At 40.2% G+C, this 23833-nt stretch overlaps 1 protein-coding gene across 3 annotated transcripts in view; it reads left to right on the top strand.

Moving 5' to 3' along the window:
- Nucleotides 1-20326, top strand: part of ENTPD3 (ectonucleoside triphosphate diphosphohydrolase 3) — a 33235-nt gene extending 12909 nt beyond the window's left edge. For 2 of the 3 annotated variants that reach the window (XM_025461202.2, XM_049100139.1), the window contains 7 exons: nucleotides 6745-6895; nucleotides 9116-9275; nucleotides 10163-10396; nucleotides 15800-16072; nucleotides 16242-16352; nucleotides 16740-16877; nucleotides 19073-20326. In XM_025461202.2, the coding sequence (XP_025316987.1) occupies nucleotides 6745-6895; nucleotides 9116-9275; nucleotides 10163-10396; nucleotides 15800-16072; nucleotides 16242-16352; nucleotides 16740-16877; nucleotides 19073-19309 (1304 nt within the window). In that variant the 3' untranslated portion in view covers nucleotides 19310-20326. The remainder of the gene's footprint in view (nucleotides 1-6744; nucleotides 6896-9115; nucleotides 9276-10162; nucleotides 10397-15799; nucleotides 16073-16241; nucleotides 16353-16739; nucleotides 16878-19072) is intronic. The other variant, XM_049100140.1, reaches the window with a different exon arrangement.
- The last annotated feature ends 3507 nt before the right edge of the window (nucleotides 20327-23833 follow it).

The raw sequence follows: 23833 nt of genomic DNA on the forward strand, positions 1-23833 counted from the left end.
CAGTTCTGATCATCTGCCCTTCCATGGAGGGCAGCTAGGAGCTCACCTATCCTGGTACATAGATGTCCCAGATTAAGTTAGAAGCTAATATTGAGATAGAGTTTGGGATGCAAGGTAATTATTAGAGATTCACACCTGTGGAAGGAAGGGAACAGAAGGAAGACTGGTCAGAAGGAAAAGTCAAACAGCCACATGGGCCCGACAAAGCTTCAGCCAATCAGAGTTAACCTGCACGGCCTGAATTGGCTGGGCTGCAATACTCCCGTTGAGCAAGGCAGATCTCTGCAGCTGAGGCAAACCATGAAAGAGATGACAGCTGAGGCATTAAGTCTTTATTTGAAGGGGCATCTGCTTGGCATCTCTCTCTGGGTTCCATACAACAGGGGACTTAGGTGTTTTCTGAGTACTGATTGCATTGTTATCCATGAGACACAGGTGGCCACAACTTTGCTTGGAGCTCAGCCAGAGATCCATATCTGTTCTCCTAACTTCTGAGCCATTTCCTTACCTCCAAGCATGAAAGAGGGCAGCAGGATGCTTATTTAGAACGGGGAGAACCGCCACTTCAAGAAAAGAGAGGATAGTGTAGGATAATGATTAAGACTTCACCTCATCCCTCCTATGTGAGCTCTGGGAAGTTTCTAATATCTCTGTGTCTTGACCTCTTCATCTATAAAATAAGCATAATAGTAGTAACTCCCATCCCAGAGGAATCATTTGAAGATTCAGTGATAATATATGTAAAGAAGGTAGCAAATGCATGGCATACAGTTAGCACTCAATTAAGTGTTAGCTATTATTTTTCATGGGGCAGCACACTTGAGAGCTCCTGGTGGATATTCTTGCTAAGAAGTTAGTCTGTCCCAGATCTATCTTTAGACCCAGAGAAAAATTCAGCCAAGTCAGTCCTGCTGATCTTCTGACCATAGGGGGAGATGTGACCTTCATGGAGGGACACAGGCAGTCTCTCAGGGAAGAGGGCCCTTGGCCACCCTGGATGTGATTTAGAGGAGGGGCAGGATCATGAAGCCCACACCACATCCATAAATGGATCTTCCCTTTGATCACAGTGGCCTCAGGGATCCATATATATACTCCAAATGACCAGAAGACCACAAACTAAAGCTCAAAATACAGAGTTAAAGTTTGGCAAGTGCCATCCCCTTGAAGACCTGTGGCTTCTCCAGGGATAATTTGGGTTTCTGGTTTCCCAGTCACAAATTTCCCAGGACTCCCCTGCCTCAGCGGTTCTGAGAGGGTGATGAATGCTTGCTTGCCCAGCAGTGTTTCCCAGATACTCAGGCTCTTGGAAACTTCTTTCTTGGTGTGGGGAGAAGAGGGGCGGTGGAGGGGCCCTGGTAAGTATCATCAGTCCTCAGTTGCTGCTGTTTTCCTGAGCTTACTGGGTGCTGCCTTAGCTGCTGGTGCCCATGCTGACATCTGAAGCTCCGGCTGCCATTCCCCAGAGGGCACAGGGCCTCTACATGCCTCTCATCTCTTTCATGGTGTGTGGTGCTCATGCTTGCTTGCTGCCTCCTCCCACAAAGGACATTCATGTGTTCCCTTTAAACCAGTGGTTAAAGTTCTTTAAACTCCACTGAAGTTTAAGTGTAACCATCCCCTCCATTGAAATAACTTAAAGAATTACTGTGGGGACATGGGCACTATGGCGTTGAAAGCATCCATTGCTTGGGTACATATCTTCTACTTCTGTCCCACCTTGAGTACATTTTGTGTAATCTGTCCAATCATCTTTCTCAGATTGGAATAGCAATTTCAATCCTCCTTTCTTGGGGTTGTGACTCCCAGGATCCCTTGAGCCTGTGAGCCCAACCTTGTTTTTTCTTTAGGAGGCTTACTGGACCTTATGCAAATAGGTCTCAGGTGACACACTCAGATACTCTGAGTTTTGACATTCCAGCAACCCTCCTAAGTCTCTTTCCAGAGACCAGCTCTGGAAGATCAGATTGGATTACCTGATCCCTTTAGTATAGAGTTACACACTGGTTTGAAAATCTCATTGACTGATTCATTTATTCATTTATTTAATAAATATGTGTTGGGTATCAACTGTTGGCCAGTAACTGTTCTTGACACCAAGGATTCTAAAATGAAATATACAGAAGTCTCTGCTGTTGTGGAACTTATATTTGAATCAAGGAGATAGATCATAAATAAAAAGGTCTATAACATGTCAGGGAGAAGTGCTGTGAAGAAATCAAGTAGGGAAGGTGGACAGAGAATAATCGTGCTATCTTATTTTATTTTTTAAAGATATTTATTTATTTATTTATTTGTTTGTTTATTTATTTATTTATTTGGCAGAGAAAGAGCATAAGCAGGGGAAACTGCAGGCAGAGGGAGAGGGACAAGCAGGCTCCCCACTGAGCAGGGACCCCAACACAGAACTCCATCCCAGGACCCTGGGATCATGACCTGAGCCAAAGGCATATGCTTAACTGACTGAGCTGTGCAGGCATCCCTGATCATATTTATTTAGACAGGATGGTCAGGGAAGAACAAAGGAGGGGGTAGTTAAATACAGGCAAAAGTGAAAGGAGAGTGTGAGCATTTTTGCGAGAAGGACGTGCCTGGCAAGCAGAAAAGCCAGGGGTGGAAGCTGCTCAGCATCTTCTAGGAAAGGCAAAGGGACGGGTGTGGCAGAGCAGAATGAATAAGAGGAAGCAAGGTAAGTAATGAGGCCAGAGCTATGGTCGAAGGCAGCTCATAGAGGACCTTGAGAGCAGTGAGAGGTTTGACTTGTACTCAGATGCATTTCCGTCAGAGCATACTGTGAAGCCATTAGAGGATCCTAGTCAAGGAACTAAAATGGGTATGACTTATACTTTTAACAGAGCACTCTGGTTGTGGAACATGTAGTCAGAGGCTGAGATCAGAAGCAGGGAAACCAGGATGCCTGGGTGGCTCAGTGAGTGGTTGAGGGTTTGCCTTTGGCTCAGGGCATGATCCCAAGTCTGGGGATCGAGTTCCACATTGGGCTCCCTGTGAGGAGCCCACTTTTCCCTCTGCCTATGTCTCTCATAAATAAATAAATAAAATATTTAAAAAAAGAATCAAGGAAACCAGGACTATCAGAGCAGTGCATGTTATGATGCATAAAGTTATGACACTGTAGTGGTCTGGCTGAGACTGTGCTTGTCAGTGTGAGGTAATTTGGGGGCAGTGTTCCCCAGGGAACATTTAACAATGCCTAAGGACATTTTTTATTGTCATTACTGGGGTTGGCGGCACCTAGTGATAGAGGCCAGGGATGCTGCTAAACAATGTACAAGACAGCCCCACAACAAAGAATTTTATCCAGCCCCAAGTGTCAGTAGTGCCGAGATTAAGAAACTGTGATCTAGCATGGTTCTGAGGAAGGGTGGAAGAAGTGCTCAGGTTTGAGAAGTATTTTGAAAGTAGAGCCAACAAAATTTTATGATAGATTCAATGTGAAGTGTTTAAGTTGGTGATGCCTGAGCACTAGTTGTGACCTGAGCAATTGCATGCATGATGGTACCACTTCCTGAGAGGGGAACAGTGGGAGTGGGTCAGTTGGAAACATAGCAGGGATTAAAGAATTTGGTTTTAGGCAGATTAAACTAGAGATGCCTACAAACTATAAACTCTTAGAATAGCAAATTTTTTCTGTAAAGAGTTAGATGATAAATATTTGTTACTTGTTGGCCATTCAACTCTGCCACTTTAGCACAAAAGCAGCCACAGTCAATGTGCCGACAGATTAGCATACATATATATGTATTTCAAGAAAATTTTTATTTATGGATGCTATACATAGAGTCCATAATGCCTAATGGGATATACCTTAAGGACAAAAAGAACTTAAAAAATATATCTTAAACTGTTTTCAATAACCATACAGTTGGTGGCAGTACTAGTATTGTCATACTAAGAGCCTTGTGGGTGGATTGTGAAATAAAGCAAGTGAGTTCTTCAGTTGGAGTTGCTGGGAAACAGGATTCTTAGCATAGGAAAAAGAAAGTAAAGATCAACTGAAGTGAAAACCTATAGCTTTGAAGTAGAAGTACCAAAAGAACTCATGATGCATTTTTCTCTCAAAACAAAGTTTCTCCTAGGTCTGTCTTCTGAAAAGGCTTCCAAATTTTAGACGCTAAATACCATACTCAAAAAAAGAAGCCAGGACTCCTTGGAGAAATGGCTGATTCCAGAGTCAGGGCAAGAAGTGTGTAAGATCACACATCTAATATCAGAGAGCAAAGGAGCTCTCAAAGGTTTCTGGGATCATATCTAAAGGACTCAGGAGTCATGTTGAAGAGAACTCTACTGCCCAACAATGGGACCATCAATAAGAATAATAATTGCAATGAGTGGGGCACTTGACGGGATGAGCACTGGGTGTTATTCTCTATGTTGGTAAATTGAACACCAATAAAAATAAATTTATTATTTTTAAGTTTATTATTTTATTATTTTAAAAAAATAATAAAAATAAAGGGTTAAAAAATGAAAAAATAATAATAATAATTGCAATGAATCGAAACACATCAACTATATATTCAAATTCATATGATCCTAAAGATATGCAGCAAACAAATAAAATCCCTCACTGGATAAATTAGGATATAGGACATGCAATATTTATTTCTTAGCTGGTGAAGGGGAAATACTCAAGCACTTATCCTGCCTTCCCTGTACAAACTGTACTGTAGGGTAACCAAATAGTTAACGAGAGAGAAATTTTCTTCTTATGAAAGCATTTAGGTAATAAGCAAGAAAGATGGAGATAAAACATCACCATTTCATAAACCCTATTGGGCTAATGGGTCTAAACAGTGATCTCTGATGCCTGCTCACAGCACAAAGAGAAGCAACTAGACCCGTGTACCTCGTACTAGAAGTGCACACTAATCCCTATAAATTATTTCTTCTAAAAAAGTCCAAACCTGAATCTGATTGGGCCTCTGTGTTCAGTTACCAATTTATTGGAGAAGCCTGGACTAAACAACATGTTACATGAACCATAGGGATACAGTCAGCAAATTCTAGGCTGTGGAAAACTCTATAGGACAAATGAAAATGCAAGGACAGGGCACGCCTGGGTGGCTCAGCGGTTGAGCGTCTGCCTTCAGCTCAGGCCCACATTGGGCTCCCTTGCATGGAGCCTGCTTCTCCCTCTCCCTGCGTCTCTGCCTCTCTCTGTGTGTCTCTCATGAATAAATAAATAAAATCTTAAAAAAAAAAAAAAGAAATTGCAAGGACAATTTTTTTTTAATTCAAGGGAAAATTTGAAAGGGAGGATGGAACTTACAGATAAAAGAGACTTAAGAGACATACCAGCCAACTGCAATGGGTGGAATTTATTTGGACTCTAACTCATACAAACTAGGTAGAAAGAGGGGATGGGGGAGTGAGAGGGGAGAAAAAATATGAATATGGAGGAATGTGCACCTTCACTGGAATTTGATTCTATTAGGGATTATTTTTAATTTTTATAGGCATAATAATAGAACAGTGGTTATGCTTCCTTAAAAGAATTCTGGCCTAACTCATTTTCCGTTCTTTTTGTGATGGTTCATTTCAGCTGCATGGAGATTTCTTTTTTTTTACATATTTTATTTAATTATTCATGAGACATACACAGAGAGAGGCAGATACACAGGCAGAAGGAGAAGCAGGTTCCATGCAGAGAGCCCAAAGTGGGACTCGATCCCAGAACTCCGGGATCACACCCTAAGCTGAAGGCAAATGCTCAACCGCTGAGCCACCCAGGCATCCCTTCATAGAGATTTCTGACCAAACTGAGGAAGTCTGTCATGGGTTTGTTTGGGTCATATGTCTCTCTACGTATGTTACTTCTTGAAATTTACAAATGTGGACTTTTGGTGCTTTATTACATTTAATGTTTAAGATGATATCTTGTTAAATTATATATAGTTACACTAAAATGTTTCGTGAAGATAAGTCATGACAAGATTCCTTTTTCCCCCTCTGTCTGAACACATGGGACACAGATTTGAATTTTTGTTCCATTTTTCCTGTTCTACCTTTCACTGTGTCTCTAAACCTATTTGGTGGAAGTTCTGTCAAAAAATGAACTTAATGGAGTGCCTGGTTGGCTCCATTGGTAGAGTGTGACTCTTGATCTTGGGGTTGTAGGTTCAAGCCCCACATTGAGGATAGAGATTCCTTAAAAATAAAATCTTTATAAAAAAAATAAAAAAATAAAATAAAATCTTTAAAAACAAAACAAAAAATAAGTGAACTTACCAAAGGCAAGTAGTGTGAAAGGATACTAGAGAAGCAAAAGGCCAATAAGATTGATTGTCTCTGGGGGGGGAAAAAAAACAACTTTCTGTCTTTTAGTGAAACATCTAGAGAATGAAATGATGTTTCTGCAGTTTGATCTGTGAGGAGAGAGAGCAGATGAAACAAGAGTTGATCATTGTGGAAGCTGGAAGATGGGTACAATGGGGTTCATTATACTATTCTCCCTACTTTTATTTATATTTGAAATTTCCATAATGAGACCTTTTTCTTAAGCAGATCCTGGTTCATTTTTCACTTTTGTAATTCCTTCTTTCCACATTTTGGGAGTTGACTCCTCAGTGTGACCACATGTGACTTAGCATATCCACTTGTTTTCAACCCCCTACTTAAACCCATTAATTTCCAAAGCTGATTTGTTTTTTTTTTTATTTAGAAGTTGTACTGCTCTTATTGGTTCCTGGAAATGCTAAGAAGTACTGACTGCTTGCTCTTCAGGCTCTGGGATCTCCAGCTATGGGAAAAATCCCCAAGATGTCCCCAAAGCCTTTGAGGATTGCATGCAAAAAGTCCAGGGACAGATTCCAGGCCACCTCCATAGATCCACCCGCATTTACCTAGGGGCCACAGCTGGGATGCGCTTGCTGAGGTAAGGGCTGGACTGGCCCATGGAGCCCCACCTGAGCAAAATAGCCAGGAATGTGTTGAACCCTGCCAAGAATGTAACTCTATTTCTGGGAACAAATCTGAAAGAAAGAAACCTATATTCTGCCATAAATTTATGCTTCAAAAGCAGGGAAACTTTCAGTCTTTATTTTAATACACAGAAAGAAATAGTTCTAAATGGATTCCCTCCCACTTGGTGATTTTCTTGAGAACTCTGGAAGAAAGGAAGGGAAGATGAAATCTCATGGGGTGCACCTCTTGTTTTTTAGAAAAGTGAAAACTGTGTTTGATGCCTGGGCCTTTGATACCTGTGCGCACCTAGCTCCACTGAATGCGGCTCATAGTTATGTTGCTTCTACCCATGCACACAATGTCACTGAATCTGCTTTAAATAGTAGAATTTCTGCTATTCCCAAAGTCTTTTGAACTATTAGGAAACAAACAGCTCATTTCATTCAATTAAGCAGATCCTATTAAATTTGCAACCGTGACTTTTACCCCAGTTGCACTGGTTTTAAGTGACCTTTCTCTTTTTTTTTTTTTCCCCACTATTTAATTTCCTTGACCTTGAAATAAAAGAAAAATAGTTTTTTTTTTAATCAAACTTTAATCTATACCCAGGGTAGAGGCTGCTCCAAACTTTGAAAATAAGGCATTAGCCCCCAAAGATGACATTCGTCCTGCTTCAAAGCCACTTTGTCTCTGATGCCAGTAACATAAAATTGTATGTGTGGGCATGAGGAAGATACATAGGAACAAACAAACAGAGCCACTTTAACATGATCATTAAAATACATCAGGGAGCACCCTCAGTTGGATTGGGCCTTTTTCTTGTGGTTTTCCTCTCCTTGTTTCTACTCCTATGTCCTGGTTGGCCAAGTAGAATGTGGGAGAAAGTTGGATTTCTTTGCTTTCTCTTGAAATCTACAGTGTGTTTCAAAACTGTTGTGTTTACCTGAAATAGAAATGATATAGAAATTCCTTCCTTCTGTGTTTTCTTTCTTATAGAAACAAAGCACTCAACTTTTTTTTTTTTAACTCCTTTTTCTCCCAGTCTTCCCAGTGAGGAATAATTAAAAGACTCTGTGATTTATAACCCATGACAAAAACCATAAAATAGCCCACAACAAAAACCATAGAATAGCCCATGACAAAAACCATGTAACAGAAAGTTCACCACTTAGGAACACAGTGAATGTCCCATTTGAATAAACTAAATATTAACTCCTCCTTGTAAAATCTTCTGATGGTGATCCTTTCTTTCTGAGGAACTAGCTGACATTTTAATTGCTAGAAAAATCAAATATTTTTTATTTTTTATTTTTTTTATTTTTTATTTTTTATTTTTTTCAAATATTTTTTAAAAAGCAATTAATGAGAACCCTCTGGGATGGAAACTGATAAAACTAGGAAAACTTTTGAATTATTTTCCAAGCAGTGATAATTTGCTGCTGAATTAGAATGAACTTCAGCTTGTAGCATGTCTATTTTTTCTTGAGCCAAGAGTGAGTCAATGCCCCTGGCTTTCTTAATCCACTGATGAAAGGTAAAATAATCTTTTGCCAAGTGAATCTTCTTCTATAAGGTAAAATGGCAGCAAATGAATATTATAGTACTATGTCATGGGTAATATAGAAATGCCAGTCTTCCATGGCTCAATACACTGATGGATTTCATTCCAATGATGACCGTGATGGCCATCATATCCCCTCATGATGAAGAGCAAAACAGGGACTGCTGAAAACTCAAGCCTCTTCTTTTCCTCCCTCCTCCTAAGATCCCACTTCCTTCTGGCCTGATGAGGGTTCCTTTATATATGGTCCCCCCAACAGATTACTTATGCCACCCCTATGGCTTCACAGTTCCCTTTCCTGTGCTGATCTGAGAGCAATGGTGATTAAGCAGGAGCCTCTTTTGTTTAGCTGGTTGCTACAGAATGGGATGGGAACAGGTAAGGGAGGAAAGGACAAGAGGTATTTTTACTTGAAGTTATTTTTCTGATTGGCAGTTTGACAGGTAACAAGTGAATCTGCCTTCACGGTTGCCTAGGAGGCTTCAACTTGCAAAAGGGTTGCCATTTTTGCACACATCTGGAAAACCTTCCCTGCCAGCAGAGGGGTGGGGAGGTTTACCTTTCACCTGAGATTATTTTAAGAATCTCTTGTCCAGGCACTTAGCCTTTTGTGTTCTGTGCCTTGCATAGGTTACAAAATGAATCAGCAGCTAATGAAGTCCTTACAAGCATCCAAAACTACTTCAAGTCCCAGCCCTTTGATTTTAGGGGTGCTCAAATCATTTCTGGGCAAGAGGAAGGGATATATGGATGGATTACAGCCAACTATTTAATGGGAAATTTCCTGGAGGTGTGTGAAAATAAATGCATGGTTTTTAATCTTGCTATTTATCCTGTCCCCTGTGGGTGGCCACTTAAAGCAGAGGTGCATGCTGAAGGGGGCATCTGTCCTGTGTCATCCCTATCATACAATGCATTAAGGAAATACCTATGAGACAATAGCTAAGACAAAACACATAGAGCTGGGGCAAAAACATTGCATCTAAACAGGACCAAATGCATAGAGCAGATGGAATAACATCACTTACTAGCTGATAAGAAATTGGAGGTTGGGGTGGGGGTGGAATCTAAATCTAAAGCTTCTGAGTCTTTTGAAGGGTAGTTGGAGAAGGATCCTTCCCAAAGCTCCACAACTCTCTGAAATTTCTGGAACCCTCAAGGCTTCCCAACCCATCCTGTGTCCCCAGGTCCCTTATATTGCAGTCCCCACATGCCCTGCCCCTTGTTCAAAGAAAAGTTAACTCCAAGAGATAATCCCCATGTTATAGAGGGCATAAACCATATCCTGCCCAAGACTTATTTTGTTCCCCCTCAAATATATTCTTTAATTTTAATTAATTGCCAGCAGTTAATATTTTAGAAATTTCACATAAAAATCGACATTTCTAGTTTGTCCTGAACCCTGGCCCCCCTAAAAGTTGGAAGCACTGGTCACAATGGACTCACATTTTGCATGGCAATTGTCTACACCTAATCTGCTTCACCCATTTGTGTTGCCTGCCCAGCCTCTGAAAGCATTTGAGGTCACCACCCTTGAAATAAAGGAGAGATTTGACCCCCAAATGTTCCCCATGTCATACTTTTTAGCAATAAGATATGGATCTTGGGTGGAAAGCCCTGGGCAAACAGAGATGGTGCCTCTCGACTTTTCTCTTGCTTCCTTTTCCCACTGTGCAGAAGAACCTGTGGCATATGTGGGTGCATCCAAATGGAGTGGAGACCATAGGTGCCCTGGATTTAGGTGGTGCCTCCACTCAAATATCTTTTGCGGCTGGAGAGAAGGTAGGGCTGAACACCAGCAGCATCATGAAAGTGTCCCTGTACGGCTATGTGTACACACTCTACACACATAGCTTCCAGTGCTACGGCAGGAACGAGGCTGAGAAGAGGTTTCTGGCAATGCTCCTTCAGGTACCTGAGCTGGGGCGGGGAGGTGGGGGTACAGCAGGTGTTCCCTTGGGGGTCTTAAGGGGAGGGTGCCTTGCCTTCTGGTGTCTGTCCTTTCCACTTCAATTAGAATGTGGATAGATAGGGGCCTGGGTGGCTCAGTTGGTTAAGTGTCTGCCTTCAGCTCAGGTCATGATCCTAGGGTTTTGGGATAGAGCTCATGCCTCCCTGTTCGGTGGGGAGTCTGTTTCTCCCTCTGCCCCTCCCCATGCTCATGCTCACTCGCTCGCTCTCATATAAATGCATAAAAATCTTTAAAAAATAGAATGTGGATAGAAACAAGAACATTATCCAGTTCACTCATGGGGGTCCTAGATCTCTCTCTCTCTCTCTCTCTCTCTCTCTCTCTTTGTATTGACCAATTCCAGTGAATCTGAATCAGAAATCTAGGGAAATTCCAGGGCACCAGATGTTTTATAAATGATTCAAGACCTGGGATCCCTTTATGGACACAAACTGTTTAAAACCAATAGCTAAATAAGCCTGAGCATTTTTCAACTCCCTTGAGTACAGACAAAATAATAAAAGTGATTCCAAGAGAAATATTTGCTGACGGGAGAGGACTGAGCCTTCCCCAGGCTCAGCCTCTTTTTAGATGGGCCTATATTAGGCAGGCTTGATGGCCTTTATATGGTGGGATTGTGGAGTAACAGAATTCCATCACATTGGTCAATCACATGGTAACTATTCCATGGCACAGATGGCTACTGCAGACATCAGCTAGAAGTCTGTCAACAAGGTAAACTCAACATTAGTGTGGTGTGTGTTGGAGGCTGGGCACTGCCTGGGAAGAACAGAGTGGGAGACACTGCACATGGTCCTTGGGGCTTCAGAGACCCAGTGCCCACCCCAGACACACCACCCCTAATTGGCCAAACCAAGCTCCACAGGGAACCCTGTCAATCCTCCCTAGCAAGGTTTCTATAACCACCACTCCACCCCACTTGCTCACTAACATACTTCAGCCAATACGTTACTTTCTAGGACAGAAGTTCTGGAAACACCTCTTTTCTCCATCTCTTTTTATTTCTAGCAATGCTTAATGCCCCTCCCTCCAGCTCTGGTCCTGGCAAGGGTGGAGAGCAGGGGCTCCTCTAAACTTATATCAGGAGAAAGGCAGGTGAAATCCTCTTCCCAGGGTGAATTAAGGTCAAAGAAGCTAACCTCTTATATTTGGCTGGCCCTGAAGAATATTTATTTGTGAGTTTTTATTTTTATAATGTTTATTAAAGAATGATTATGCATCCAAGAATATACAGTAGAGCAGCAAATACTCCACCTGTCTGAGGTCTCATTTGTGTTTGAGAAACGTAGGACTCAAGGTTTGAGCTCAGGCCTGGGGCATGTGGGAGACCCCAGCCTCTACTACAGACAGTCAGCCCGCAGGGATGAGGACAGCTCTCCAATTTGCCTGGTAACCTCTGGATGCCCTCAAAGCCTTCTGACTCAGGTGAGGGGAAGGATCCAGGTGTGCTGAGGATCACCCACAAATGCATGTCCAGACCTGCCTAACCAATACTTTCATGTGCCAAATACATACTGCCAAGCCCCAACTTAGGAGGTTCATAAAGATTGCATCATGAACACTGGCTGAGTAAATTCCACTAGTCTGGATCTGGTTTCCTTATCTGTCACAGTGTGATGAGAATGGTACCTAGAAATACGCTTTGCAAACTGTTTTTGTATGAACAAGCCTTTAGTTGCCCTGAGCTGGAGTCTCTGACAGCCTGTAGGAGGCCAGAGACATGCATTCACTGTCTTTCTTTCCCTCTTTAAGAAAGTTTTTTCTTTTTTTCATTTTTAAAAAAGATTTTATCCATTCTCTTGACAGAGAGATAGAGCCAGAGAGCACAAGCGAGGAGGTAGGGGAGGTGGGGGACAGCAGAGGGAGAGGGAGAGGCAGGCTCCCCACTGAGCGGGAGCCTGACCTGACTGACTCATTTCCAGGACCCTGAGGTCATGACCTGAGATGCTTAACTGACTAAGCCACCCAAGCTCCCTAAAAGTTTTTTCTTTTGTTTTTAAAGACAAACATGTTGAATGAAAACAGACATGTTTGCATTTAGAAAAGGAAAAATATAAATAACAAAACAAAAAAACCTAGAATTAACTACCATAAACATACTGCATTTTCTTCGTTTTTTTTTTTTCTTCCAGTTTTTTTCATGCAGGAATAAGTATATTTACAAATTTGGCTTCATATAGTATATATAATTTTGTATCCAGTTTTTTCTTTTTTTTTCTTTTTTTTTTAAATTTATTTATGATAGTCACAGAGAGAGAGAGAGAGAGAGAGAGAGGCAGAGACACAGGCAGAGGGAGAAGCAGGCTCCATGCACCGGGAGCCCGACGTGGGATTCGATCCCGGGTCTCCAGGATCGCGCCCTGGGCCAAAGGCAGGCGCCAAACCGCTGCGCCACCCAGGGATCCCTGTATCCAGTTTTTTCTTTTACGTAACAGTAAATCATGAGCAGTTTCCTCTGTTGTTCAGTATCCTTTGAAGTTATTATTTAAATGGACACATAATATTCCAGATATCATTATTTAAAAAGAAAAACTGAATTGGGCATTTTATTATAAAAGAAAGTACATTTTTATTGTAAAAATGTCAAACTGCCTAAAACATTAAAGTAAAAATGAAAGAATCTCTTTCCAACCCTATTCACCAAATGTCTTCCCTGTTCACAGCTTGATACGTTGTTGTTCTAGACTTTCCAGATCAATCTCTAACTTACTTTCTTTACCTTTTAGTATTTCACAATTTGTCAACTATTCCTATCTTGATGGACATCAGGCTATGTCCTGTTTTGCTGCAGCAATCTTAATGCAGTGAAGCTTCTTGTGCATATGACCTTATGAACTAGTGATTTTGCTTCTACAGGATAGACTTGAAGAATATGTATATTTTTTATATAAGTGAATAAATAGGCGATCTTCCAAAAAGTTAAAAACCATCCAGATTCCCACCAACAATGTTGTGATGACAATCTGATAATTTCAGGGATTCTGAGACATTCTATTAATAAGTCCGTGGATAAGGAGGATCTGTTTCTGAATTTCCTATTCAATTCATCCATGTTCCCATTTTTGAGCCAACTATTCTAGTTGCAGTTTTTTTTTTCTACTCTCAGACATTTATTCTGAACTTCAAAACATTTTAAGTAGTGACAAAATGGAATTTTTTCATTGAGATTATGATTATGGTTGCAGTGAGTGAAAATTAATTTGGTAAAAAAAATTTGCTTATTGATAATGTTATAAATTCCTATATAGGATTTAAAAATATCCTTCCAATTATTTAGTTCATGGTTTGTATCCTTCAAAAAACATAGTTTTCATTTTTGGTCTTGTACCTTCCTTTTAAATTTGCTTCTTTGTATGTGTTTTTAATAGTTTCTGTCACTATTTTTTTTTTAATTTTTATTTATGATAGTCACAGAGAGAGAGAGAGAGAGAGGGGCAGAGACATAGGCAGAGGGAGAAGCAGGCTCCATGCACCGGGAGCCTGATGTGGGATTCGATCCTGGGTCTCCAGGATCACGCCCTGGGCCAAAGGCAGGCGCCAAACCACTGCGCCACCCAGGGATCCCAGTTTCTGTCACTATTAGGGAGAGTCCCTATCGCTATTTTTCCACTTTTGGGGAGATTTCTCTAAGATCAAGATATACTGTAGTTTTCTAGTGGACTTAGTTGCTCTCAAGCCTAATGGTTGACCCGTTAGTGCCAGTGCTGTGCAAACACTATTCAGAGTAAATTTGTTGAAAGTTGAGGGCCTGAGCAACTTGGACCATTGGCAAATTATATTTTAAGAATGCCATCACAAATCATTTAAACTCCAAAAAGATCATAGAAATAATCTTTCCTGAGCTGCTTCTATGTTCCAAGCCAAAGATAATTGATATTCTCTTGCTTCTTCTCCAGACCAAGCCAGAAATAATTTATTGTGTTTTAATGATTTAAAAAGTATGTCAGATTTGGAGGGGGAAATTAAATAACCATCTGATTGATTTCTCCACCCCCCTTTTAAACCAATATTTCAGCCATAGAGTGACCCTGGTGTGACATGTTACAAATTAGAAATATTAATTTTTGAAATCATTTTTTTCATACTATTGAATCAGAAAGGAGCCTGTTTGCTGCCTCCACAGACTTAGTCATTACAAGACCTTCCTGGAGGACACAGATTTGAGCTACACTGGATGAGTGTTGGACTTCTGTAGGCCTATGTGTGGAGTCCTGTCACTGGTCTTTGTTAAATGGTTGTATTAAATTGTTGTGTACCTCAATTTCCTGCATCACTAAACTGAAGAGTTAGAAAAAAATATTGTGAGTCAAGACTTTACTACAGGAGATGCTTGGTGACTTTGAAATTGGACAGAGTTCTAATCCAATATCTTAGAAAAGAGAGTCCATAAATAGGACCAAGAATATTTAGAATTTAGCATAAGAAGAATATTTTTTCACCAGTAGATAAAATATTGGATAGTCATTTGAAAAAAGTAAAGTCAGGTTCCCTACTACAATCTTTACACCAAATAAATTACAAATGGATCAAAGATTTATATGTAACAAGGATATTTGTTGGACCATTGTTTATAAAAGCAGAATGATTGGAAACCATCTAAATATTCACATAGAGGAGATTCCTTATCCAAGGAATATTTGTATAGTGGAGTGCTATACAGCTACTAAAAAGAGGAGGCCATTCTGTATGTACAATGGAAAAGATGTGAAAGATATATTTTTAAGTAATAAAAGGGCAAAACAGTGTGTATAGAGTACTACCATTTATACTTTTTAGAAAAAGAAAGAAGGGGGAAAATAAAGATATTTGCATATGCATATAAGAAGTATCTCTGGTAGGAAATGACAAAAATTGGCAATAAAGGTTACTTCTAGGGAGGGATCTGGTGGCTAGAAGTGGTTGGGATGGAACCTTAATTTTCATAATAAGTAAAAAAAAAAAATTTTCATAATATACTTATTTATAACCCTTTGGATTATTTTGTTAACTGGATAGGTGATCTTCTATTCAAAATGATCAATTAATCTAAACATATCTTGTTTTCCCATCAAAATGAATTTCATACAATCTGTTTCATAGGACTGCCTTAAGGGGTGGGTCAGATAATGTGAGCAAGAGCCTAACCTTGTGCCTGGTGCAGGGTAACTATTCACCCACCCCCAGTAGAGTTCTCAAGACAACCTGACAGTTGCCTTCAAGTACACACTGACACAAAATGGCATGTTTTTTCATCCATATCTCTCTTGGCATGGGAGGGTAACAATAGTGAAGATTTGCAAAAGGGAAACACTTGGCCCTCCACAAAAGAGTAGTTTCTGACACCCTCCCTCTCATTCCTCCAGAATTCTCCCATCAAAACCAGTATCATCAACCCCTGTTACCCTCAGAATTATGTCACCACCTTCACTGGGGACTACATATTTGACAGCCTGTGCACAGCAGACCTGAGGCCTGAAAATTATGATCCTGATGACATCATCACTTTTGAAGGAACCGGGAACCCATCACTGTGTAGGGAAAAGGTGGCTTCCTTGTTTGACTTCGAAGCTTGCCATGACCAAGAAGCTTGTTCCTTTGATGGGGTTTACCAGCCAAAAGTTAAAGGGGCATTCGTGGTAAGAGCAAAAATCACTAAAAGATTCCTTTTTTCCCCCATTGAAGATTTAGCTCTCACATTTGTTTCTCTTCTGCTGATCTGTTTCCCACTTTCTTATTCCCCACCCTGAAGCTCCATATTACATGCCATTCTGAGAACTGACTTTCTTCTGTGCTACCCCCTTCCAGGCTTTTGCAGGATTCTACTACACAGTCAGTGCTTTCAATCTTTCAGGGAGCTTTTCCCTGAACGCCTTCAACTCAAGCACCTGGGATCTCTGCTCTGAAAGCTGGAGTCAGGTCAGTATTTACAGAGAAAAGGGCAGCATCAGTATGAAACAGTAAGTGGAGTTGAATATATTCCATTTGTGTACATGTGTACGTTTGTTCTGAATTTGGACCTTATGCCGTTCTACTTTCACCACATCCACAAAATGTGGTAATAAGGAACCTACCTCGTACCCACATTGTGAACTAATGTTCTGACCATGGGCACAATGGTTACAACAGTATGTGATACAGAAGAAGCATGATACTCCCTAGAGGTATTTTCATTATGGTATGGTACAACTGGAATATTTATGGTGATGGTATTATGAAATTCTAGGTGATGAGATTCTTTAAAATTGTTCTGAAACATGCATTTTCAAATATGCCTGCCTCACCTATTTGGAATTGCCTCTTTAGCTCCCACTGCGGCTTCCTAGGTTTGATGAGGTATATGCCCGCTCCTACTGCTTCTCAGCCCACTATATCTACCACCTGCTTGTAAATGGATACAGATTCACCGAGGAGACCTGGCCCCAAATACGTTTTAAAAAAGAAGTAAGTCAAGGCACAGGTTGTTTTCTCCTCTTCCTTTTAAAGGTATTGTGCATATATACATGAAAGAAATGTAGAAATTATGAGGGTATTGGTGATTTCAGTTTGCTGAAGGGAAGCTGATGAGCCTTTGATCCCTTGTGAGCTTTCTAGAAGAGATAGTGGAGAATTCAGAGAAGGTGTCACTGGAGACCCTTCCACATGAGTGAAGGAACAGAGGCCAAGAGCTCACAGACCCTGAGCACCACAAGGGCAGGACCTGTTGTATTATCTTCATATTCCTAGCATTCAGCACAGAGCAAGAACCTAGAAGGGGTTTACTAAATGTTTGTTGAGAGATATAAATATTGTAAGGATCAGACTTCATCCAGAAAAGAAGCTTTAAATAGAGCAGCAATTTTTTTTAAGAGGATGGTAACTAACTGCTCTCCATTTTATGCAGATGTCAGGGTAAATGCTCTCTCTTAGGGTATTAGGGATTTACAGCAAACAAGAGGTAAGAGCTTCTCTCGGAATGTGCCTGAGGTCACTGTATTTACTGTCAAGTGTTCAGGATGGCCTAAAGCTGGAATCATAGCTGTCACCCTCCAGACCTTGCTTTCAGGCAGGACTCACCCAGCACTATGTTCTCATTTAGGTTTGAGGAGAATTTTCTCATTTCAGGAATAGCTGATATAAAGCCTGAAGTCAGTCTACTCAATATTAGCTTTAGCAATAATTAGATTTAACCAATCAATAACCAGCATTATGGCTGTGACTGTCTACTTTTACATAAATAAAATTGAGTCATCTACAAAAAGATAAGGCTGTCTGGAGACATATAAGGACTGTTGGTGGGCATGCACTCTCTAAGCTTTGCTTCTAATGAATCTAATTAGCAGGAAAATACATTATAAGAATGGAACATGACGTCCCTTGGATACCAGTTTGGATGGATATAGAATTCCAGCTTTCAAGTCCCTTTCCTTTATTCATAAAGAAGTTTATATACAGCCAAATTAGTATTCAAATGTGAAGGCATAAAGAGAAAATATGCCACACAAAGATATCAAAAATATTTTTGGAGGAAATAATCAAATAATAAGAGATATAAATCCAAGGGTTGTAAAAATATAGGCAGTAAAAATAAATTATGTGGTGGCTTAAAATATATATTTAAAAAAAGAAAACTTACACCGAAGAAAAGTAAAAGAGAAGAGTCCATCCATACATAACAACCCAAAATTCAGTATTGCTAATATCCAATGTGAAGAGAGCAGGTAAGGGGTCATAAGAGTGGCCTAAAATGTCCATCTTATAAAGGGGGACTTCATATATGAATATCATTTTTAGGGCAAGAAAAGAAAAAAATATAGAAGAAGGAAAGTAGAACTGAAAATTTAAAACTAAGATACTAGGAAGTAATAGTCCAAATATATCAATAATGACAATAATCATAAATTGATTAAACTTACCAGTTAAAACACAAATATTGCAGATTGTATTTTTAAAAATCAAACATATGGTGTTTATAAGAGAAACCCTTAGACGTTAAGCATAAGGACATGGAAAGATTAAAAATTTTTTAAAAATTTAACTATCAGGCAACCCAAAGAAATGGTAATTAAAAAAAATTTAAAAAATTTTCTGTACAGCTATTTAATATCTAACCAAATAGTCTTTAAAATGAAGAGGATTGTTCAAGGTACAGAGGATTATAACATAATGATACAGAATTCATTCTTAAGATTGCAAATTGGAAACTTTTTGTACCTAATAAAACAGTCTAAAAACATGGAAACAAAAACTGATGGAACTAACATAAGAAATTGACACAGCCTGTTCACTATTTAGACTGACACCCTGTGCTTAGAAGCTGGTCCTGGGTTCAGTAAACTGCACATTACCCTTTCTTTGGCCACAGACACTTCTGTACCTGACAGTAGAAAAACTCCCACTGTTGTTAACTGTGCCCTTATGCCATTTGGCTGTGACAAGGTTGTGAGGGCTCTGACGGTTTTCTCCACGGTGCTGAGCATAGGGCCCTCAAGCCTTTGTGGTCTCACTGACCTGGATTCTAGCCAGTGTCTGAACGTGAGAAAATTCTTTGACTTTAGACTGCAGTTTCAGGTGGGTGTTTCATGAGGATGATGGTGTGACACGTGTAATTCCCAACTCAAACCCTACCCTGAGAACTGAGCCATCTTTCTACCATACAGGTGGGGAACAGCAGCATAGCCTGGTCTCTGGGCTACATGCTCAGCCTGACCAACCAGATCCCAGCCGAAAGCCCTCTGATCCGACTGCCTATGGACCCACCTGCCTTTCTGGGCATCCTCGCCTTCTTCACAGCAGTGGCCTTGCTGTGTCTGGCATTTCTTGTGTACCTGTATGTTTCGTCCAGGAAGCAGAGGCAGTCCCAACACGCCTTCAACCACACAGTGGATTCTGAGTGAGCCTTGTGAAGCAGCTCCTGGAGCCTGAGGGCTGCCCAGGACCAGCGTGGGTAGCACAAGACAATGTCAGCGAAATGTCCATCTTCAGGAAATACAACGAAAGTCAAGTACCTAGGTCATGCACCTCTCTGACAGTGATTTATGCCAAAGCACCTCTTGCGGAGTCCCCCAACCATTCTGGGCACATTGCTTCTCCAAGGACCCTACCATCCACTTGCTGGCCTATTGGAGAACTGAGGAGAGACAGGCCATCAAGGTCAGGCTTTTTATTCCAAGTGCTAGGAACAGTAAGTTGAGAATATGACAGTTTGATGTTGAAGAACTGACCTCAGGGCTCAGTTTGCATTTTTCCTTCCTCAGAAGTGCCCTATACCTCCTAGCAAGTTTGGAAGTTGACAGGTGCCCATTAAGCATTTGACACAGTTAGATATGTTGCATCATGGCTTCCTCCCATTGATTCTTAACTAAGAGTTAGCAATCCCATAAACATTGAGGTACCTCAGACTAGTAGAATATAGTATCTGGTGGAGAAGATTCCTTTACCCCAATGATAGTGGCCATGGCCAGGCTCTGTCATACGGGCAGAACCTGGAAGACAGAGACACATAGAAAATCTCCCAGGAAACTGCAGTCTTTCCAGAGTGGGATTCCCACTCAGGGCACTAGTCAGTAGATTGCAGCCTGTGTGTATGAATTCATTCTCACCTACTCTTCATATGCCTCGGTCCTCCTATAAAACATTTATTCCTAGTGAGGCTATCATGTAACACATCTTTTTGCCTTTCTAGGCTTTTGCTTAGGGCTATTTCTCCATTGACAGCGTGGTGTGTGTTTTGTCCACTGTTCCCACAAGTGTACTTGATGCTGTCTTGAGATTTCCTCACTTACCACTTTCCTACGTAGGATGAGAAAGAACTACGGCAAGTCCAATGTTGAAAAAAAAAACCAATCAACATTATTTCCAATTGTTGTTGGTTAGCTGAATATGGAATAAAGGACTCTTATTTTGATTTGAAATGTGTTTGTTGCCTTGCAAACAGTACTTTTTCTACTAAGGACCCAAGGTGGTATTTATGAGAGGAAGTTCTTAAAATGAGGAAAAATTTGTTAGGAAATCTTTCCTAGTGAACTAAGAAAATTATGCATTAATATCACCTTTATTCCAGAGAAGTCAAAGTACTTCACTTTGGAAAGCCTTTGGCTCCTTGAGGTAATTGAGTCAAACATTTCTGTATCTTATTTGACATCTAAAACTTCTGTGCTACAACCTGCCACTCAGATCATTCCCAAAAATGCATCTTTGCTCACACAATTCTCACTCCTTCACCTGTGGGTCATCCTCCCAACCATCCAAATCATGCATATTTCTCAAGCCCTGATTTAGCTCTGCTCTTTCCACAAAGCTTTCCTTACACATACACACACACACACACACACACACACACACACACACACACACACACAATGATCTACTGGACCACCTTTTAAAAACTAGTTGGGGGGGGGGGGCACCTGGGCTCTGGGCTCAGTGGTTGAGCATCTACGTTCAACTCAGGTCATGATGCTGGACCTCCAGGATCAAGCCCCACATCTGGCTCTCTGCTCAGGGGGAGTCTGCTTCTCCCACTCCCTCTTGCCTCTCCTCCAGCTTATGTTTGCACGCTCTGTGTGTGTGTCTCTCTCTCTCAAATAAATAAATAAAATATTTTTTAAGAAGCTAGTTCAGGGGACACTTGGGTGACTCAGTGGTTGAGCGTCTTCCTTAGGCTTAGGTGGTGATCTGGTGATCCTGGGATTGAGTCCCACATCAGGCTCCCTGCCTGCTTCTTCCTCTGCCTATGTCTGCCTCTCCTGTGTGTGTCTCCCATGAATAAATAAATAAATCTTAAAAAAATAAAAATAAAAAGCTAGTTAAGAATATATATATATATACATACAAACTAGTTAGGTAAATTATTATTTATCTTGTGTGTGCATATGGCTTATTTCTAAAATAGACAGTAGGCTACTGAAGGGCAAATCCTGTTATTAATCACTCATTCATTCAACAAAATTCTGAAAAATACATACTATGGGCCTAACACCTTGCCAGGTGTGATCTCAGATTTGGATAAGTGCTATAAATGTAATATACTTACTTAATGTATTTGTTGGTTGGTGTTATTTCCATAAAGGATGAAGAGTGGGCAATAAAGTATAGATATATTAGATAAAAATAGTATCCAAATAACCAAGAGTTTGCATGAAAAGACATTTATATCTAAGCAGGGAAGAGGGCCATGAGTCCAAGAAGGCAAATCATAGTCAATGTTTCTAGCTGATTCGGGAACTTGGAATAAGCTAATGAAATATTTTGTGTTTTCTAACATATATCAAAGAATTCTTACCAGATGAACTATCATGAAATCTGCAGTCCTGGTAACATATCTAGTAAGATTATGATAAACAGAAGTCTAACATGGTCCCGCCACCTTACCTCCTAGTGTTACTCGGGAGATTATGTTGTACACCGCAAAAGGGATTTGCAGATGTAGTCACCAGTCAGTGGACCTTAAATAGGAGAGATTATCCAGGTAGGCTTTTTTCTCACGTGAACTCTTTAAAGGTAGAGCACTTGCTCCAGAAGACAGAGATATTCAAAGCCTGAGATGGAGTTGATATGCTATTGCTAACTTAAAGATGGAGGAGGCCAGGCATGAGAGAACCCAAGAGCAGCCTCTAGGAATGAAGAGCAGCCCTTGGCTGACAGCCCACAAGAAAGCAGGGGCCTCAGTCTTACAACTGCAAGCAACTATGTTCTTTTAGCAATTTGCATAAACTTGAAAGCATAGTTCCCCAGAACTTCCAGTTAAGAGCTCCACCAGATTTGACCCGTCAATTTCAGCCTTTAGAGACCCTAAGCAGAGAACCCAGTTGAGCTCACCCAGACTTCTGACCTACAGAATTTGGAGGTAATACATGGGTATTGTTTGAGGCCACTACGTTTATGGCAATTTGTTACACGGCCAATAGAAAATTAATACTATAGAACCTAGGCCCCAAGACCCCAACCAAAACAAGTGCTTACATTTGAAATATAAGTGAAGATAAAAGTGATTAGTATCACAAATTGTGTCTACTCCTTACAGTAACATGCAGGAAAGGCATAGGCTTAGAGGTAAAATAACATACCAACATTACCCAGCTAGTAAACTTTGGAGGTGGAGACTGTGAGTTGAGATTCTGGTCTGATTGAATCTAAAGCCCATTATGTCTGTCACATTTCCTGTCACAGGAAAAGGCAGTGTCACATGGCAGATAGGAGTTTGGCTTTAGAATGTTGTAGTCCAACATACTCATTCACATATAGACACTTGACTTATGACAGAAGTATTACACCAGAGCAATGAAAAAGATGTGGGACAAATGGATTTCCATATGGAGGAAAAAAAGGAAATTCGACTCCTTCCTCACACTATTTTCAAAAATTACTTGCAGGACAGTTAGAGACCTAAGCATGAAAGACAAACCTACAAAGGTTTTAGAACAGAAAAGAGGAGAAAAATTTTAAGATCTTCAGTAAGGGAAGGGTTTCCTAAGCATTGCATAAAATGCACTTACCGTAAAAGAATATGTGATATTCGATTACATTAAAATTAAGAACTTCTATTCCTCAAAAAACACCATTATAAGAGTGAAAAGATAAGCTACAGAGTGGAAGGAGGTATTTGCAATGTATATGACTGATAAAGGACTAGTTTCCAAATTACATGGAGAATTCCGACAAATCAGTGAGAAAAAGGCAAGTGAAAAGCCATTTTACAAAAGGAGAAATCTAACTGTTCAATAAATATGAAAAGGTGCTCAACTTCATTTATAGATTAGGGAAATGCATATTAAAACTATGATGAATCATCATAATACACCCATTGTTTGATAAAATTAAAAACTCTGACAACACTAAATGTTGGTAAGTGTGGAACAACTAGAACTCTCATGCACTGGATGTAATTAATGTAACCATTCTGGGAAACTGGTATTATCTAATAAAGTTGAAGCTATATGTACCAAATGACCCAGAAATTCTTAGAAGCTATATGTACCAAATGACCCAGAAATTCTTAGAAGCTATATGTACCAAATGACCCAGAAATTCTTAGAAGCTATATGTACCAAATGACCCAGAAATTCTAGTCTAAGGTATATACCTTAGACATACATGTTTTAATGTACACCAGGCTACATGCCTAAGAATGCTTTTACCAGCAGCCAAGATGCCTATCCCATAAAATGGAAGGGTATATAGTGATATATCCATAGTACTAAAAAACACCGTATAGTATGAAAACAAAAGAAATGTAAATCTATGCTCAAAATGGTTGGATCTTGCCAAGGTGACATTGAGGGTAAAATCAAGTCACAAAAACACATACGAATAATTCCATTTATATGAAGTTCAAAAACCAGCAAAACTAAACACAGAAAATCAACTCTCAAGGAAAGCAAGGAAATTATTACTCTTAAATTTGAGGGAAGATGGAGGTA

The sequence above is a fragment of the Canis lupus genome, chromosome 23, assembly GCF_003254725.2.
Source record: "Canis lupus dingo isolate Sandy chromosome 23, ASM325472v2, whole genome shotgun sequence".
NCBI lineage: Eukaryota > Metazoa > Chordata > Mammalia > Carnivora > Canidae > Canis > Canis lupus.